Here is a 16,870-nt window from a genome sequence, read left to right on the forward strand (position 1 = left end):
GTGGCTTTTATTTTTCTGCAAAAAGCGAGCGGCACCTTGAAACAACCTGCAGCTCTTCCTCAAGATGCTTGAGGCCCTGGGGAACGTGTGCTAAAGACAGCATCCCACAGAGAAGACAGTGTATGGAAAAAGCAGCATAAAAAGAGCGTTACATCTGCTTTTAAAAAATAAAAAAAGGCCGAAAGTGAGAAGCGAGGCAGCCAACAACCCATCCCTCGGGGCACAACATGGCGCCCCCCCCCACCTCGGCCCGGGCCCAAGATGGCGGCCCGGCTTCAGCGCCCCGGAGCCAAGATGGCCGCCCTCTGACTACAAGTCCCAGGGGCGAGCGGGGCGCGGGGCGCGGCCTGGCCGCCGCCCGCCGTGCCGGGTAAGGGCAGGCAGGGAGCACGGCGGCGGCGCCGGGCGGAGCTGGCTCCGTCCTGGGCTGACCCCTTCGGGGGGCACCGGGGCTGCGCGGAGCCGCCAGCGGGGCCCCGGCCCGCTGGGAGGTAAAGGGCTGCGGGCGGGGGTTGGGGTCGCGGGGCGCTGCGGGCCTTCGCCGGGCCCAGGAGCCGCCTGGGCGCTGTGGTGCGCGGGGAGCCGGCCTCCCTCCTTCCCTGCCTCCCGGCAGCCGCCCCGGGGCTGGCGCCGGTGAAGCTGCCCGTTCGTGAGCAGCCCTAAAACATCGGAGGCCCGGCGGTGGCGGCCCTTTGCTGTAAACAGCCGGCGGCATGCAGGGCAGCGGCCGGAGGGAGTAAGCGACGGCGTTTTGCTCCGCCGGTCGCAGCTCTCTGCGAAAGTCCTCGTCTGCGGCCGTGCTTTGACAAAGGCTTCCCTTAGAATGAAGTCTTTCAGAAATCTTTGTGAAGCAAGAGTTCCAGGAGTTATCCTCAAAGGAGGGACGGCTCTTGCTCTAGGGCCGCATCGTAACGCTGCGGCGCTTTGGGGCGGCATTTCACTTGTGTGACAAAGGAGCTACATCTAGTGCATCGCGGTGAAAACTATTTCAGAACAAGCTGGTTTTGCTGAGTTGTATGTAAGTTTATTTGTTAGGCTGAATGACAGGCAGAGCGTTCTGACTTTACTTCAGGCACGTCGAGCTTTGATGTCTTCAGCGCATAACATCAAAATATGTGTTGTTGCTCAAACAATGAGGAAGCTGAGACAGACTGATGTCACTTAGCTTCCTACGTCTTTGTTGACACTAAGACTTTTCTTCCGGAGTGGGTGGGGAGCAAACATTTTATCTTCGTGGTGTTAATCGTTAAGCTGCAACTTTCTCACCTAGAAAGCAAACATTAAGCATTCACATAGTAAAAGTTACTGTATACACTGGTGCCAGAAAGGGGGAGAGCATTAGTACCCTCTGTTTCCCTGTCTTGTTGGCTTTGTGGCTGGAGCCAACTTTGTGACTCTTTCAGGAAGTCAGAAACTTGCTCAAAGCAGTTTTCTGATTCTTTTCAGATAACCTAATAATAAAGTTAAAACAGCATGCAGAAATGATCGTTTGTAAAGATCATTCTGCTGAGCACTTGAAAGATGTGCTACTGAATTTAACAAGGCAGGGAACAAATTGTGGATAGTTATTAAGATGGACAGTTTGAAAATTTAAATTACATTTGTTATGCTGAAGGGGAAAAAAAAGACAAGATCAGTTTGTAAACTTCCCCTTTAGAAACTTTAACTTTTACCTAAATGATTTACACATTTGCCAGTTACGTGTGTAATGCTACATAAAAGGTCGTAACATATAATTGGTATCTAAAAATAAGATTCTTATCCTGTGTAGGTGAGTTTGAACTCATAGGAAAATGAGTTAACTTGTAGAGAAAGATTACCTGTCATATGTCATGATCAGGGTGACTTGCATCTACAGTCTTCTACATGCAGATTTAGTTGCATTTAAGTAATAAACCTTATGCTTTCTCTGGTAGACACTCCATGCTGCCCCGTCACATGCAGAGGCTGGGCAGAGACTGGATTGCCCACTTGAATAGTTCTCAGGTATTCACTTCGAACGGTCCAGTTTCCACCTGCATGAGATGGGCCGGACATTATCCTCGGGCCTCGTTTCCTCTTCCTGTTCCAGTTGACTTTTCAGCAAACTGGAGGTTCCCTCCATTTTTTGGACCTTGGAGGCAATTTCAGAACTCCAATTGGCAGCTTGATAACTTTGCACAAAGTTCTTGTTTTCATCTACCGAACCCCAGTATGAAATCTGAGGGAGAAGAGCCGCTGACAAAGAAGAGAAGACTTAGTGGTCAGCATGATACTCCAACTCCTGAGGAAGAAGCAAACTTCGCTAATCAGAAGGAAGCATCGTGTCTTTCTGTAGCACAGAATGAAAAAAGTGATAGCAGCAAGAAAGGTAAAAAAAAAAAAAAAGCTCTTTGCCTGTTTTGCTTGCTTGTTTATATTACTAAGAACTTAACTTGTTAGACGCAGTATTTCCTGCAACTGTTGAGTTACTATTTTTCTTGGCACCTCTCCCAAGAAAACATCTGTCTTAATGTTACAGTTCTGTAATGCTGTCAGTAAATTGCTTTATTCTGTGATGTCAAACAGCCTGTCAGAAAGAAAGGTATACTGTACTTGGTGGCAGAACAAACAGCAAATGCGAAGCACAAATACACCTACCCAACTCAATAATCCACTTTCATGGAACTTGGAAGTGTCTGTGTTAACTTATTACACATGACATCAAATGTTTCACTAAGTGTTTAGGGTATTAACAGTTTTGGCAACTGTGAAACAAACGGAGGGGCACGGTCAAGATTGCGGCCCTCTTAAATAAATTACTTCCATAGCAAAGTAAAAGTTGTATTGTGCCTGAAAAGGACAACAGATGCCATCAGGATCCTAAAGGGCTTTTTGGACACAAATATCCATAAACGTGAAGAATTCCTTCCTGAAGAATTAGAAAAGTCATCCATTATCAGGAGCTGAAGGAAGGGAGGCTGCTCCATGTCATTACTGATGAGTCCTGCCTTAAACACCACCCCCACCCCCAGCAAGCATGTCTTGACTTACCTTTTTATCTGAGAGAGTGGTGGGCATTGTGGCCCATACTAGTTATCTTTCATTCACACATTGTAAGGTGATGGTAATTAAAGGCACTCACTGAGGAGCAGTGTGGCTTCTCTCCCACTATAAAAACAGTATTTTGCTGTACTTGCAAATAGTGGATAAAGTCCTGAATAATGTGAGCACAGTGCTGAAATCTACTACCCAGGTAGGGCAGATACTAACAGCTCTTGCTGCAGTCTGCTGTTTGTCAATAACACAGATAACTGGGCCTTGGCACACTCTTGGATGAGCTGGAACATAGCTGGAAGGCATCTTTGATCGCAATCTTTTTAAATGGAGAAATACATACCTGAAAAACAATTGGACACTTAATGATGGGCAGATATTCTTATAAACTTTCATACACAAATAATAGATACTAAACTAGGTATGGCAGAAAGGCGAAGTAAGCCTTTTCAGAAGTCTTTGTTAATTCTGAGGCTTATAATTTCTTAAAATTTCTTAACCTCACTGAGGAAAATCAACTTTGGTACCTGTTTTGGTACAAAATAGATGAAGAAGCATGTATGCTGTTCTAAGGGTGTGCCCCAGGAAGCCATACCCCGTGTCCACTGGGGAGGCAGTAGCATAAGCCTGCGTCAGAGACTGGCTTTGGCGTACTGGTTTGACAGCCTCCAACAAGCAAGATGGTGTGGTAGGACGGCAGTGATCTCCTTAGAACATGCCAGTTTCCTAGTTTCAAAGTCATTTGAAATTGAGAGCATGTAATAGTTTTCTGGTGTGTTTTTTACTGATGCTTATATAAAGTTTATTTTAAATGGAGGGTCTGAATCACTGCTAATCAAATGAGAGTCAATTCAAAAAAAAATCAACTTGGAGAATTGCTTAAGCAATTTCACAGGCAAATAGTTGTCAGTAGAATGATTTCCAATAGCAGTAAGAAGTCATATGGTGTATTACATAACTTGTTTTCTGCTGCATGTGTTTTTAACAGGAACCATCAAAAGGCACTGGGAATATTTCTGTCAGCACAGTAAAACAATGAAGATCTTTGAAAATAAAGAAACTGACCAAAGCAATAGAGAATGTGAAGCAAAATTTGATTTTACAGTCATGTCCTACAATATCCTCTCACAGAATTTGTTAGAAGATAACTCCCACCTGTACAAACACTGCAGGCAACGCTTGTTAATCTGGACGTACAGATTTCCCAACATTCTGCAAGAAATCAAACAGCTGGATGCGGATGTGAGTACAAAACGAGCGTGTGAATGTTAGTAAGAACTGATGAAATGGGGCAGCAAACTTCTGTTGTATTTTCTTTTAGTAGGTGGGCTGTCTAGTGAATCGAACTGAGCTTTTAGTTATCTCGTGCTTAACAGTGGTTCTGCTTTATGCTTACACAATTAGTGTATTCCGTGTGATCCAAACTTGCAGCAAAGGCAAACTCTACAGTATATATTACTCATGATTGCTTTTTTTCCCCTATCTTACACCTAGAACGGCCTTTTTGACATGACTTTGATGTTCTGTTCATACGGTGTAATTTTTTTTTTAAAAAACAAAACTTTCACATAAATCTTTTTCATTCAGTGTCTGAGCACACTTGAATTGTGTGTTGTAAATAAGGCACTGAACATACAAGCAACTACGCTTCCATAGGCCAAAGGTCCACTTGGTCTTGTCGTGTCTTCAACACGTGTAATGACAGCTGTTGAGTAGAGTAGGGCACCTTTTCTCTATGATAGTCTCAGCTTCTGAACCTCGAATTGAAGTCTGTGTCTTCAACTGTACCTGAAGTTATTTAGTGCAAAGAACACAAACAGTTGGTCATTATTGGCAAATACTTAATCTTGGATACCAGGCTTTTGTGGAAGGAATTAGTATGTGTGCACACAGCAGGGTGAAATTAAGGCAATCGCCAGGACTGGCATTTTCTGTCTTTCAGGTGTGTGACTGACTTCAGATTTGTTTAGATAGTGGTAACATCGAGTGTCCATCTTCAGTAAATCAAAAGTCCATTTCTAAAACCTGGCTGCTCATCCTTTAGAGCCGTTTGTTAGACCGGGTAATAGAGAACTTGGTGTTGGGTCGGAATCCTTGGTTTGGCAGGCAGGCAGACTCAAATGTTGTTTACTTTTCTGATTGTATGAGGTCTTGAGTGACGAAACTGCTGTTTTCTTGAGATTACTGCTGGAGGTTGTGAGAAAGATGCAGCTGTTAGTAGTACCTATTTCAAGTGAGACTCCGATCCAGAAGTATTCTTTGTGGTTGTTATTTTCTCTCTTCACCTGGTATTCTGCACCATTTGACTTGTGAACAGGCTTACTGCTCTTCACTGCTGAGATGTACCTCTGAACTTCTGCTTACAGCAGGGTTTGAAAAAATACCTTGTCTTGTAGGGCTTTACATGTTCTTGGCTGGCTGGTCATGGGTGTTTTTGTTTGTTTTAAGCACGCTCAGTGCTTATTGTTAATCAGGAAGTCAAGTCAAACTTTGCTTCAGTCATTGTTCAGGCCAATGAGTTTGGTGATAGAGTTCAACCTGTTTGTGTCAGAAAACAGTGCTGAGCAAATCGAAGTAATCGTGTTAGAGAAGCCACCAAAAAGCTGCTTTGTTGTACCACTTGGAAAATGCAGTCGTGTGAGTGTGTAGGCAGGAAGCTGGAGATGAAAGTCCTCTTCAGGAGGGGCTCTGGTGGGGATCTGCCTGGTGCTAGCAGCGGTAACAGACTTCTCCAGGAGGAAGGGTTGGAGCGAAAGCCAGCCCCTCTGGCAAAGAGTGGTCCGGGGTAGGCGCTAAGGCCTGCGGAGCCACACAGCGCAAGACTGGGATGGAGGTGACGCCTTGTATTGCCTGCACTGAGTCACAGCAGGCAGCTGCTCACAGCCCCTAGAAGGGTCTGAAATATTTTTTATTGTATCTGACATATTTTTTTTGTTTAAGCCTATAAAGACTGCCAACAGAGAGATGAATTAATGTTTTGACCTACTGACATCTTTTAATTGTAAACTTTTGCCCTAGGTACTTTGTTTACAAGAAGTCCAAGAAGACCACTATAGAAAAGAAATCAAGTCAAATTTGGAATCCCTGGGTATGACGAAATTCTTATGACCAGTACACTTTGGTTTTTTTCCTTCTGATACTGCCCTCCACCTCCCCAAATCTCTTAGATGATAGAAACATGTCTCCAGCCTTTATATGCAAAAATGTTATATACCTCCTTTTATGTTTTCATCAAGCACTCTCTTGAAACCACCATAGGGTTTTCTATCGGTATTCCTGTTGGATAGCTTTTCCCAAGTATTTGTTTTTTCCAGCTTGCAACCTTGCAGTATCAGCAGTAAATTTTATCCGTGGTCAGTTTATGTTCGTTAGTTTTTATACTAGTACTGTCGGTCAGCCTAACTAGCAGTGTCTTGTCACTCTGTCATAGGAATTGGTGGCAAGGGACATGCTGATAGGGGTGTCATTCTCTGGTGGTTTAAACTCATTGAAGTTTTATTTGCACCCAGTCCCAGGGCCCCACTCCCTTCCTGGCACTGATACTTGTCTGATGCCAGGAGGAGCATGGACTGATTGTTTTTTTATTTATTTTTTCTTTATTTCTTGGTAGTGTAGCTCCCAGAACCAAGTGCATGTAAAGAAGGCAGAGTAATGGCAGCACTGACTTACATCAGCTTGGAATGCGGAATAGCAATGCAAGGCCAGGCTCCTGTGGGCAAGGGAGCTTTTGGTCAACTCCGCTTTATGGGGCTGTACTTCATGAATTTATATGGCATGTGCTGGGCAGAGAAGTGTTTTAAAAAAAAAAAAAGTATTGTGGCAAGATGTTTAGTTCTTTCTTACACAGATAAGGTCTCATTAAAATCTGAGTTTCAGCTCTGCACAGAATAAAGAACTTGGTAAACTGCTGTTTGCAGGTGGACTTAATGTGAACTCCAGTTCTGTCATTGATAGGTGTCTCGGTTTTCCTGTTGCAAGCTTGCCTCTTGCTGCTAACTGGATAATTGCATAATTGTGTAAATATGTTTAAGCATTTGATGGTCTATGAATCACTTTAGACAGTGATTTATGACTTACAGTGATTATTGCTTTTGGTTGGAAGACCTCACTGCTAGTATTTTTAAACCGTTACAGTAACATTCAGAAAAAAAACTTCAATACGCAAGTCTACTTTTATGGGACTTGGGGTTTAGATTTTTTTGTTTGTTTGTGTTTTTTGTTTGTTTCTTGTTTTGTTTTGTTTTTCCACGTGAGGAGAGAAGAACATGCTTGGTATTTTAAACTATTTTGATGCTTATACATTGCAAAAGGCATTAGACCAAATTTACTGTAGTTGTTTCTTTAAACTGAAGTTAGGACAAAGCTTTGTGTACACTTCCCTTCCTGAATCATATTTTGAAGCCTTTCTTAAGAAGTTGCTTCTTAGCATACAGAGAAGGAATAAAATGAATGCTAAGGATACCTCTTCATATATGAATCGTTAGTGACATTAAATAATTTCTCATTTAAAGAATACAAGATAAATACCTTTATATAAACTTTTTTACATTTTTAGCTGAACTTTATTTTGGGCAGTTAATGTTGAAGTGTTTCCTGTCTTGGGGAAACTGCTTCCCTTGGTAAAGCAACTGAGAATTTTACCTCAGAAGTCCATGACGAACGTTGAAGAAACACAGTGGACATCCCTTATCTTTGGTAGAAATAGACTGGGTCTTCACTGCTGTGGGAGAAAAGTAGCATGAAGTCTTTCTAATTTTTTTTAACTTGCCTGTATTTATACAATGGCATTTTATGTTTTTAATTGCCTTTCTTGCAGGGTATCACTGTGAGTATAAAATGAGGACCGGGAGAAAACCTGATGGCTGTGCTATTTGCTTCAAAACTTCCAAGTTTAGCCTGATCTCATCAAATCCCGTGGAATTTTTTCGCCGTGATATTCCACTCTTGGACAGGGACAATGTGGGACTGGTGTTGCTTTTGCAGCCTAAATTTCAGTGTAAAACTAATGCTGCCATCTGTATAGCCAATACACATCTGTTGTATAATCCGCGGAGAGGGGACATCAAACTGACCCAGCTTGCAATGCTCTTGGCAGAGATTGCTAGTGTGGCCCCTCAGAAGGACGGTACCTTCTGTCCAATTATCATCTGTGGTGACTTCAATTCTGTTCCTGGTTCTCCACTGTACAGATTTATAAAGGAAGGAAAGTTAAATTATGAAGGACTTGCTATAGGGAAGGTAAGCTGTGCTCTTTGTTTTTCATTTAAAAAAAAAAAGGTTAATGCTGATTAAAGAGAAATATTTAAGTGACACTAGAATATGATAGCTGGATTTGTGATTATTAACATTGCAGTATCAATCTTGGTGCCCTTTACAAAGCCTTTAAAGCAAAAGTTACTGTGAAGTTAAGCCTGGGTCTATTAGCTGTGCCTTACAGAATGCTGTCTGTTTCATTTCAGCATGCGAGAAGAATTTGCCAAGCAAATTAATTGCTCTCAAAAGGCAGTTATCCACAAGATGATCGTATCACTGTTTCTAAGTGTTCTGGTCTTTAAATAGGATAAAATAAGTACTTAATCAAATATGTACTGTGTTCTCTCTGGAAAGATGACTTCTGTTTTGGATGAACCGTGAATTACAGTGGTTAGAATAACTGTAAAATTAAAACTATGATTAGATGCTGAACATAAACTGTGTCAGGTTATATGGTTTTCTTTGTAAATTCTTGTACATAGCTGTTGGATATGTCAAAAGCTATTTAGTAGAAAGTAACTGGAGTATGTACAGTGAGAAAATAGGAAGACAGGAGTTTTTGTTTGTTGCTAGTGGGTTGTTTTTTCTAGCCCCTCTTTGACTTTACTTGCTCCGAGAAGAATAAGCATCATAAAGATGAAGTAAGTGTCTGCTAGGGAGATGTTTATACTCAGTCCTGTTACATTGCTAGAAGTGCTCTTGGTAGTTTCTCAGCTTTGTGTCACAAGAACTGTCTTGGAAATTTAGATATCTGCAAAAAGTTTGATAAGAGTTAACAAAAGAAGTGTACATAAGGAGAGTTTGGTATTTTTATAGAGACTTGACAAACCATTATAAAAGATTTATTCTAGGAGGCTGAATTTTGTGTAAAACCTTAAAATTTACAGAATTTTTCCATTCATTTCAATGTTTTTTAATCAGATTTCTATATGAAAAAAGCTTGTTGTCTTTCTTAGGTTTCTGGACAAGAACAGTTTCCAAGGGGACAAAGAATCTTATCTATTCCAATTTGGCCAAAAAAATTAGGTATTTCACAGAACTGTGTATATGAGATAAAACAGCAACAAAAAGAAGAAAATGCAGGTCAGTTTTTGGGTTGATGAATTTTGTGGTCCTTTGAAAACATCCTGCAGGTGGCACTGAAAAACAGAAGATCATTTCTAGTAGAGGGGAAAAATGAGCCTGGAGAGCTTGCAAAAATTTCGTTGGTGGGCTTGTTAAGAGTGTGAAGTTATTTGTTCACATAAGTATTTGCAGATTTGAATCTTTTAGAAGACACAGAAATACTATTCAGGAGCTGATCCATAATAATTAAACTGCTGTGTTTGTGTCAGGACAGGCAGTTGTGCTGTGACTAGGCAAAGAGAAAGGAACGCAGCAGGACGTGTGTAGCGTCAGCCTACGTTCTGCACCAGCGCTGATGTGTTACAGTGAGAGAACTTCATGGAACAAAGGGGAAAAGCAAGGGGTTCCTCGCTGAGTGTTATCACATCTCTCATCCACCTTTTTTCTGTGACAAACAAAATAATTTGAAATGAACAGGATATACATCGAAAGATTCTTTGAAGGGAATCTTAGTAATGGAACAGAATAATTTAATCCAGCTTTGTGAATTTTATCTTGCTTGCTGCAAGAAATAAGTATACTTAGAGATATAACAGGTGGCTGTATTATTCTGTAGCTTTTCAATACTGGTCTCACCTACATCCTATTTTTTAAATATAAATTGAATGTATTTTTGTTTTGCAGGAGAAAAAATGGAAGAAACAAAATTGAACAATACCAAGGAGATTGCAAGAGCATCTGAAAAGTACGTGTTGTGGGGGGGAAGAAATGGAAACCATGGACTGGTTCTTAGTTTTTGGGGTGAGGGGTGTCGTTTGGGTTTTGTTTTTAAGCCAAACTTGTATCTGATTCCAGACATGGATACAAGATGCTCACCCAACTCATGCTGCCCATCTGGCAAAATAATCAGTGTGTGTCCTGACAGGAACTTGCAAGTATTATTTCAGAAGGCAGAGAAGAGGTATCAGTGCTGGTTAGAGGGTATTTTCTGTCTGCTTCTTAAAAGAACGCATCTGATATTTTTGTCAGTTCTTGGCATAAGCAGGACATCTCAGCTTGCTCTGTAATCACATCGTAGGAAAGCGGTGAACTGCAGTCCAGATGCATAAATCATGTAGTCATGGTTGGTTTTGTTTGTTTGTTTTTAGAGGAGTGTTGTCTTGCTGCTTGCGTTGGTGCATTTCTCTCTCTCCTGTTCTTGAAATGCTGGTTTACAGATGCTAATTAAATCCTGTAATACAGTGTGACATTTGGATAAAATAGGGAACCGGAAAGGTCAGGAGTTCTGTGGGAGAACTGAAGTTTTTGGAGTCCGAAAAACTTGTAGTGTGGTTTTTTGTTTGTTTGTTTTGGGGGAGAGGATATGGAAGAGGGATCTTTAATGTAATTATTGGTTTGGTAGTATGATTCCTATTCAGATAAAATAATTGCCAGTTAAACTGAAGGAAGAAGCCATCACTAGACTGTTTTGAAGAAATATATGGCTGCTTTTTGAAAGGAAGAATATATTTGCATTTACCAAACTGGTATAAGTATTTAAAATAAAGCACAGAAGGAGGAAGCTACTGTAACTGTGTATGTGTGATGTCAGGCTCCAAGTTAGCCATTTCTTCTGATCAGAAATGAGATCTTGGTACCACTGCTGGTAGTCACCTTAAAACCCCTGGTAATAGAAAAGGTAAGTAATGGCATTTCTGAGAACAGAAGGTAATCCAGGAAACCCTCTGCTACAGTGTAAATCTATAGCGTGCCACATGTTGAAGATTGCTTGCAGGTTTTTTTGCTTCATCTTAAAAAGAACATGAAATAACAAGGCTGATCAAAGTTAGGGAATAGCTTTGATCTGAAGAGTGATTAAATGGACTTGGGTGCTCTTGGCTTAGAAAGAAGACAGCTGGGAAGGGATAAGGGTAAGCAGTGAGTATACAGATCATGACAAATTTCCAGGCAGTAGCTATAAAACAGGTAGAGGGTCTTCCTCTCTCAGCACAACTAAAATTAACTGCTAAGCATTATAGAAGTTTCTAAGAAATAGTAAGGAAAGCTCACAGAAGAAAAGTGTGTTGTATGTGTTCTGCCTAGTGTGGATGCAATGATTGTTGGCTAGGTTGTGAGCTGCAGGATTGTTGAAAACTGGGATGTTCTCCAGGGACCTGTATTCCTGTACGCATCACCAGTCGTTACTCCCAGCCTGTGTTTGCTGCTGGCTGGTGTCAGGCAGTGAGGGCAGGCTGTGATGACTCAGTAACGCTGTGCTTCTGCTAACTGTGGATGAAAATGTTCCTCCAAATACAGGAAGCAGAAACCCATGGAAGCTGCAATGGATACCCTATAGTAACAGAATCAATGGGAGAGAGGAACTTATTCCCCATCAATTTCCAGAGCAGAAATTACTACCCCTCTGTATTGTACTCACTGTCACCCAGGCAGGTGACACACTGATTTAAAAAAAACAAAACAAAAACAACAAAAACAAAAACTTGGTTTCAACCAGAGCATATTGCAGATTAGGTTTAAAATGCAGCCCATGCAGGGCAAGGCAGGTACAGCTGAGGGAATGGTGATTTGCTAAAAGATGCAGTTGTGTCTTTTGTTTTCAGGATTGAAAAAACAGGTGAGATGAGGTGGGATGAACTGGAGTAGTCTGACAGGTGATGGGGAGACACAAAATGGGAGCCTGAGTAGAAGATCAGCATAGCCTAATGCAAAAATACCTGATAGCTTTGTTTAGGAAAAAAAAAATAAATTTATCTGTATGCTGAAGGGCCCCGTTAGATGAGTTGAGTTAGTCCCTTTTATGTAAGCTATTCTCGTAGATATTTCTACCCATGTTTCAGGGAGAGATAGCACAATGAGCTCATGTGAAATCTTAAAAAAGTGTGGATGGAGTTAATCCAGTATTGATAGGCTTTTAGGTGTCTGCCATTTACTTGAAAAAGCTGCTTTCATTTTACCTTCAGAGGTTTGGGCCCCTAATGCAGAAGGTGGTGGGATTGATTGCTTAAGGTTGTATAACCTACATATCCAGATGATGATTTTGTTTGAACTAGAAACTGTTTGGTGTTTCTTTGTTGCTTGTTCTTTCTAGGAAATGCAAGAAAATGAAATGTTTCTCTTTGACTCTGTTTAGGTTGTCTTCAAAATTGCAGCACCATTTTAAGTTGTCTTCAGTGTATTCTCACTACTTCCCTGAAACTGGGATGCCAGAAGTAACAACTTGTCACTCCCGAAGTGCAGTCACAGTGGATTATATTTTCTATTCTGCAGCAAATGACGATGACGCTACCCAGCCAGGTAAAGAAACCAACTTTTTTTTTTTTTTTAAGAAATGCTAAAAGGGAACTTCCAGATCCTGTTCTAAGGGAAACACAGTGACAATCTGTATCAAGTATCTCACAGGTTTGTGGTGTTGTTTTGAAGCAAAAAACTTCTACCTTTTAGAAATTACCTGAGAAATGTGTCTGGCCTTGTAAACTTACCACAGCTAGACGTAGAGTCCCACACAGGGCAAACTCTTTCAACTTGCTAAACGTTCCTGTAGTTGCCATCTTAGCTTAGAGACCAAGAGCCGAGGCTACAGAAAAGCAGCAACGTAGGTAGCACCTAGGAAATACTGGTGTCAGTAACCCATGCAGGATCTCAGTGGCAAAATAGCAATTTATGATGTGCATTAAAGTTTATTAATGAACGATTTCTTAGAAAATCACTTTTAAGATAGATTTGATGTAATGTCTGTCCAGCAAATGACCTCATGTGCCTTTCCTCTGAGAGCAGACACTGGCACGTGCCCAGTTGTCCCTCTCCCGTTGCAGTTGCAGCTGAAACTCACCAGATGGTGCAAGAAAGACACGGTGCCTCTGCGGGTGTGTTTGTTCATGGGTAGTAACAGTACCGTCCTTGATTGCTTTTGTGTTCTTACCATGGATATTCCTGAGCAGACTTTCCATGTGAGGCTTTCCATGTTACAAAAAAGAAAATAGACTTTCCACGTTTTACATAGCTGTGTGTTTTATGCCATTATCAAAGAACATTGCACAGCGCAGCACTATCAGATAAATAAATGGCTTTGCAGAACTCAGAGCAAAGAAAGCTGGGTTCCGCTCCTGCTCCCAGTGTAGGTTGCAACTGATGTTTATAAATTAACGTTCATTTCAGTGTCTGAAATGAAAATACCACCTTCATCTCTCTCACCTTGAGTCTAGGCTGTTAAAATTCATTGAGTCAATACACAAAAGTCTCATTTGTCTTATGCACACAAATGCTGTGTTAGTGTATAGTAACAAATACAAAAGCTTTAAAACACAGAAATAGAAGTTCTGAAAAGCTGTATGACAAGTGTCTAAACTCAGTCTGGATTGTGTGACTTGAGTGCTGCGTGGTTTCAGTGCAGCATCTTGCAAAACAGAATCCTAATTCACATGCCCACACGTTTTGTTGCAGTACCAGTGGCCCAGCAGAGCTATAGCACTTCTTTCTTCCTGCATGGCTTTTCAAATAGATCTTTCACCCTCTGTCAGAGCATAGAATGGGAGCAAACTTGAGTTCTCAGAGTAATGTAAACTAGTGTAGTTCTTATTCATTAGTTTTCAATTTGGATTTTCAGTTTTCTGATGACTCTCATTGGATGTCCATCATGGAAAGTGGTCCAAAGCCAGAAGAAGTGACTTAGATGTGGTCTGAGGCTGGCTGATTGCTTTTTTCCCCACTAAAGGTGTTGGGGTTTTCTTGGAAGAGTTTTGATGCTTTGGTTTGTGTTATGCTTAGCCAAGAATTTTGGACTTGCTGTGAAAGCAGGGTTCAGTACCTACCTGGCTCCTTTGGGATTTGATTTTGCTGGTTGCAGAGTGCCCTGAGCTGAAATTAATCGCTGCACGCAGACCAAGCTGTCTGTAGCAACAAACTGCTGCTTTATAGACATTCGGGTCCTGTGCCAAGTGATAAACTTGGCTCAAGAGCTGGGCAGACGTGCTTTTTTCTTCAAAGCAGTAGTAAACAGCTGCTGGGCTGTTAAAGGCCTGGAAAGCTGGCAGTTGGCTAAGCAGTGAAGATGTTGAACTATCTGAGGAGCTTAACAGTTGCTGGATAATCCTTTCAATACCCCTACTGTTAAGACAGTACCTAAAAAGATTCAGTCAGGAGGATCTAAATTTGCTGATCCATTTCACACAGACTTTTTTTTTTGGTCAAAGTTGGAGCTGCTGTTTGTGCTGTACCTGAAAAGCAGTCAGCCCTTCAGTATTCTCTCCGCACTCTGAAAGCAATAGCTAGGGCTGCTGAATAGTCTTCTTCCTCAAAGAGACAGCTTAAGAAGCCTGAGTTTGTTGACACGTCACTGCAGGATCTTATTCTTAATGGAATTCCTTTACTTGACTCAAAAAAAAAAAGCTTATTAATTCTTGCTGCTGAGAGATTTCGTTTTTTTTGATGACACATTTTAAGTATATTGTAATAGTAATGTGTAGTAATAAGGCTGTCAGTCATCTTCCCCTCTTCCATGACAATGTGGTGCTTTTGGTATTTGGGGGGAATTTTGGGGGGTGTTTGGGTTTGTTTGTTGTTTTTTTTGCCATTATTGAAAGTGGCAGGAAACACCAGAGAGATCCATTTCTTACCATGAGCAGTTAGGAAGGGAGATACCAGAAGGCTTTCATCCTCAGCAGTGAAAATATCTGCTGCCTGCTGGAGAATTGTATGCTTGAGGATAGAGAAATAAAATGTTATGTGAAATGGTGACTCTCAAAAGATCCTTCGTTTTGCAAATGTCAGCTCTGTTTAACCATGCTGTTATGCGGGAGTCTAAGACTGGATTGTATGAGGCTTTTTCAGGGAAGTTACAATGGACAAATCTATCCCTTTCCCTTTCTACCTCCATTCCTCCTTCCGCAAAATGGAGGAGCAGTATCTTTTGGAGTACTTTGAGCTCTACTGGTTATAAGTCCTATTGTGAGGGTACAGTAATAAACTGAAAGAATTTCCAAAACACCTTATTGGTGATTTTGCATGGAATGGTAACCACTTCAGATTATTTTTGTTGTGTTTTCTTCTTTCTGAATATGTATGAATGTGACTTTTATTTTAATGTTTAGTCCACACTGATGAATGGTTTTTTTTTTTTTAATATTAGGAGCAGTGGATTCTTTTCATGGAGGTCTGAAGCTTCTTGGTAGGCTGGCACTTCTAACAGAGAAAGATCTCTGGACTGTTAATGGTCTGCCCAATGAAAATAACTCTTCTGACCATCTGCCATTGCTAGCAGAGTTCAGGCTTATTGAGCGGTAATAACCAAAGGAATTTTCATGTAGCTAAAGTTACCTTCACCTTCTCCCTTCATGTGATTTTTATTTTTAATGGTTAATTCAAGCACTGCTGGTCCGGTTTAAACAGGTTTGCATGCGTGCTGATTTGTTAATGTTGTGTAAAGTAGACTTTTTAAAGAGACTTTTTTTTAAACATTTAAATGACTTTATGAAGTCTTTGAGGCAAAAAAAGTTTACATTAGCTTCCTATTTGATAATGGAAAACATCTGTGCCAGTCTTAAAATGGCATTATTTTTCACAGAGATAGTGTAAATGGTTTTTATTGTAAATATTAGTAAAATTGATTATTCTCTGACAACTGTGTCGTTCTTCAAGCAAAGGGAAGTGAGTTTGTGTGTATGCCCCATGTTGTAATGAGTTAAAGGTAATGGTTTATTACAGAGTTGCTCTGCAGATGGCTCTGCAGATGCTTTCATCTGAATAATTCTGCAAAGGAATTTCCTTTATTACTTACAGTCAGTGCAGAGGCTGCAGGGTTGGACCTGGATAGTTTTGCATAAGGCAAATATTTATGCTCTTAAAAGTTACTTCTTAAACTTCTAAAAGGTCTAGAGACAACCTGCATTCACTAGAATCTTTTTTAAAGTATAAAAAAATAAAACCAAGTTTAATAAGCATGCAATCTTATAGAAAATTCAAAAAGAAAGTCTTTTACTTCCTTGGACTTCACGTATATTTAACAACTGGTTAAAGGTATTTTTTTTTTCCATTTACTTTAAAATATCAAGTTGTATATTTAACAGGGAAGATGGGTAATAGAGAAGTTCTAAGTTTCTAAGTTAAGTTCTAAGTGAACCTTAACTTGAGCATTACTTGTCCAGCATCCAGCCCAGTATTTGTTTAAAGCCTCGGCTCTCCCACAGTACAGATTTCACATCAGCTCCACTCTTTTACACAGAGGAACACTTCCTTAGGCCAGTCCAAATATGTAGTTATTCATAGTGGTTTGAATCTCCAATTTTACACTAATTTAAAAGCAAGTGTTTTGGACTTGCTGATCAGTGGCTTTCCTGTTTGGTTTCTGTTCAAATACTGTCACTGTTACATTTTAAAATGGCCAAATTCAAGGCAGTAAACATGACAGCCTTCTGAAAACATACCCCACTCCCTGGCAACCCCCTGACACCATTAAGACAGTAAGATTTTTTCTATTTCATTAGGGTATGTTGTTACTAAAGGACTATAGTAATTTCCCTTCCAACAGGGGAAACAATCACCT

At 40.7% G+C, this 16,870-nt stretch overlaps 1 protein-coding gene across 3 annotated transcripts; it reads left to right on the top strand.

The window, feature by feature from the left end:
• The first annotated feature begins 239 nt into the window (after positions 1 to 239).
• On the top strand, positions 240 to 15,946 carry ANGEL2 (angel homolog 2). Of its 3 annotated transcripts, none has more exons than XM_083831192.1 (9): positions 240 to 370; positions 1,917 to 2,350; positions 4,004 to 4,257; positions 6,034 to 6,103; positions 7,832 to 8,253; positions 9,225 to 9,351; positions 10,018 to 10,078; positions 12,464 to 12,627; positions 15,458 to 15,946. In XM_083831192.1, the coding sequence occupies exons 2-9, from the start codon at positions 1,924 to 1,926 to the stop codon at positions 15,610 to 15,612; spliced, it is 1,680 nt and encodes a 559-aa protein (XP_083687318.1). In that variant the 5' UTR covers positions 240 to 370; positions 1,917 to 1,923; the 3' UTR covers positions 15,613 to 15,946. The 3 variants fall into 3 exon arrangements, with proteins under 3 accessions (XP_083687318.1, XP_083687319.1, XP_083687320.1); XM_083831193.1 differs by having other exon boundaries at positions 344 to 491; XM_083831194.1 differs by lacking the exon at positions 240 to 370 and adding an exon at positions 395 to 1,018.
• Positions 15,947 to 16,870: the final 924 nt, after the last annotated feature.

Source organism: Anser anser, assembly GCF_964211835.1.
Source record: "Anser anser genome assembly, chromosome: 3".
Taxonomy (NCBI): Eukaryota; Metazoa; Chordata; class Aves; order Anseriformes; family Anatidae; genus Anser; species Anser anser.